The 2,500-nt window shown below is 40.7% G+C and overlaps 1 protein-coding gene across 2 annotated transcripts in view; it reads right to left on the bottom strand.

The window, feature by feature from the left end:
* Positions 1 to 2,500, bottom strand: part of LOC125031758 — a 111,588-nt gene that overhangs the window by 35,521 nt on the left and 73,567 nt on the right. For both annotated transcript variants that reach the window (XM_047622695.1, XM_047622694.1), the window contains one exon: positions 1,774 to 1,862. In XM_047622695.1, coding sequence (XP_047478651.1) covers positions 1,774 to 1,847 — 74 coding nt within the window. In that variant the 5' untranslated portion in view covers positions 1,848 to 1,862. The remainder of the gene's footprint in view (positions 1 to 1,773; positions 1,863 to 2,500) is intronic.

Below are 2,500 nucleotides of genomic sequence, written 5' to 3'. Positions count from 1 at the left end.
CGTCTCAACAAAAGTACGCTATACCTAGAGGACACAACAACAACGCCCTCTTTTGCCATCAGTGAGACACAGGCCATCAGATGTATTGGTCAGCGGCCCGAATTGTCTTTCCTTCCACTGGTGTCCACGCCCGCAGTCTGGTGGAATCCTCCTTAATAAAGCTGCTGCCGAATTTCAACCTGAACAGCGGCTTTTCTCCTGACGACAGCCCCCTCGCTTCCCACATCCTCCGCCTTCTCCCGTACGCCGGCCACCCTGCACACCCTTCGTTTCCGTTCGTCTGTCCTCACCTGCCTCGTGTCACAGCGTTGCCTTTCCTCTCTCTGTTTTATACCCCCTCCTCTCCCTTTCCTCTTCAGACCTGAGGATGGAATCAAGGTGGATTCCGAAACTGGAGTCTCACTTTCAATAAATCTAGTTTTACATTGTGAGTTTTTCTATCATAGTATCAACACGGTAGAATGTTCTACCATTCATATATAGATAGATAGATAGATAGATAGATTTAGATATAGATATAGATATAGATATAGATATAGATATAGATATAGATATAGATAGATATATAGATATGTATATATACATATCTATATACAAACATAGATAGATGGACAGACTGACAGAAAGAGATAAAGAGAGAGGGGAATACAAACAGACAGCCAAAGAAAGTAAAACCCTTCAAAGAAAGAAAGCGAATAGAGGCGGAGAAAAGGGACAAGCAACAGGGAGGCTGGAGAGAAAGATGCTCATTTATTCAACACAGACGCCCACGTGCACCGCCATCCCGCCTTTACGCAATTTCCCCGACGTCCAAAACCTGCACAGACAAACAGACACACGAACAGGCATCCCACACTGCAACAGTTTCCCTGCAGGCGGTCCATCGTCTCGCCAATGCAAAACCTCTTAACAGAATTGAGAAGTGCTTAAATAACAAAACTCCACCGAAAATGAGGTGCTGGGGCCTTAACCGAAGAAGAAATCCTCCGGGAACTTCAGTTTACGACATCTTGCAGAATAAGCATTTCTTTTTTTCTTTTCTTTTTTAGCGCGGGTTGTTTCGCGGGAGTTTGTGAAATTGCGTTTGATGAGGAAGTGTGATCTGTTTCTGTTATTTTCTTCTCATCCTCTCTCTCTCACTGACTCTCTCTCCCTCCCTCCTTCCCTCCCTCTCTCTCTCTCTCTCTCTCTCTCTCTCTCTCTCTCTCTCTCTCTCTCTCTCTCTCTCTCTCTCTCTCTCTCTCTCTCTCTCTCTCTCTCTCTCTCTCTACTTTTTATTTTTATCTCTCTATCTTTCTGTATCTGTGTATCCAGGTATTCATCTATCTTCGTTCTCCCTCTCCCGCCCACTTTATCTCTTTGCTCTCTCTCTCTCTCTCTATCTATTTCTATCTCTGTTTCTCTGTCTTTCTGCCTCTATATTTATTTCTATATCTGTCTCTGTCTACCCATCCATTCACTTATCTTTCTATCTGTCAGCATGTTGTTATCTCTACCTATCTATCTATACATGCATATATTTATATATATATATATATATATATATATATATATGTATATATATATATATATATATATATATATGTGTGTGTGTGTGTGTGTGTGTGTGTGTGTGTTTGTATACATATATATATATATACATATACATATATGTATACATACACATATATACAGATAACGTTCCCACCCTCCTTTCCCCTCCCTACCTTCCTCCACCTCTCTTCCTTCCTACCCCCCCCCCCCTCTCCTCCCCATTACCTGCAGGAAACTCACCTGGAGTGCAGACAGAGGCGGTCCATGGCGGGCGCGTGTCCGAATGTCTGCGAGTGGGAACTGTCAGACCACATCCCGGCTCTCTGTGCCTGCGAGGGGAAACGGACGAGAAAGGGTTAATATAATTGTGTAATTTGTATATCATAAATGTATTATAATTGTATTGTAATTCATTTAATTTCATATCACGACTGCATTAACTATATAACACGATCGTATTAACTATATATCACGATTCTATTAACCATATCATGAATTTGTTAAATCAGAATTATAATTATTACATGAACCGTAAACTATGATTCTTGAATACACGTAGCGCATCTGGGAAGACTAAAAAAAAAAAAAAAAAAAAAAAAAAAAAAAAAAAAGAGCAGGTTGTCCAGACTGTACATTCTGGCTCTTAATCTGAGGGGTTAGACTCCCCAGGGAAGACGCGACCCAAGACGCGAGCCGGAGGAAAAAAAAAAACATTCTTTAATTCGATTTGTGTTGCTGCGGGTATGATACTTGCTTTTAATATACAAAAAGACACGTTTTTATAAAAGATTTTCCTTTGAATTTAGGAAAGATTTTAATAGTTTAGTCTGGGATGGAATGAGGGGAAGGAAATATTACTGAAGGCTACTTGGCGGTAAAAAACTTGAGAAAAGCTGATATGAAGGCTCTATAGACACATGATTATATAATCAAATCACCGAGAGAACAGCCTCTTCGAAACATGTAA

Source organism: Penaeus chinensis, chromosome 13 (assembly GCF_019202785.1).
Source record: "Penaeus chinensis breed Huanghai No. 1 chromosome 13, ASM1920278v2, whole genome shotgun sequence".
NCBI lineage: Eukaryota > Metazoa > Arthropoda > Malacostraca > Decapoda > Penaeidae > Penaeus > Penaeus chinensis.
The sequence above is the reverse complement of the archived record's forward strand: the minus strand, read 5'-3'. Positions and strand labels throughout refer to the sequence as shown.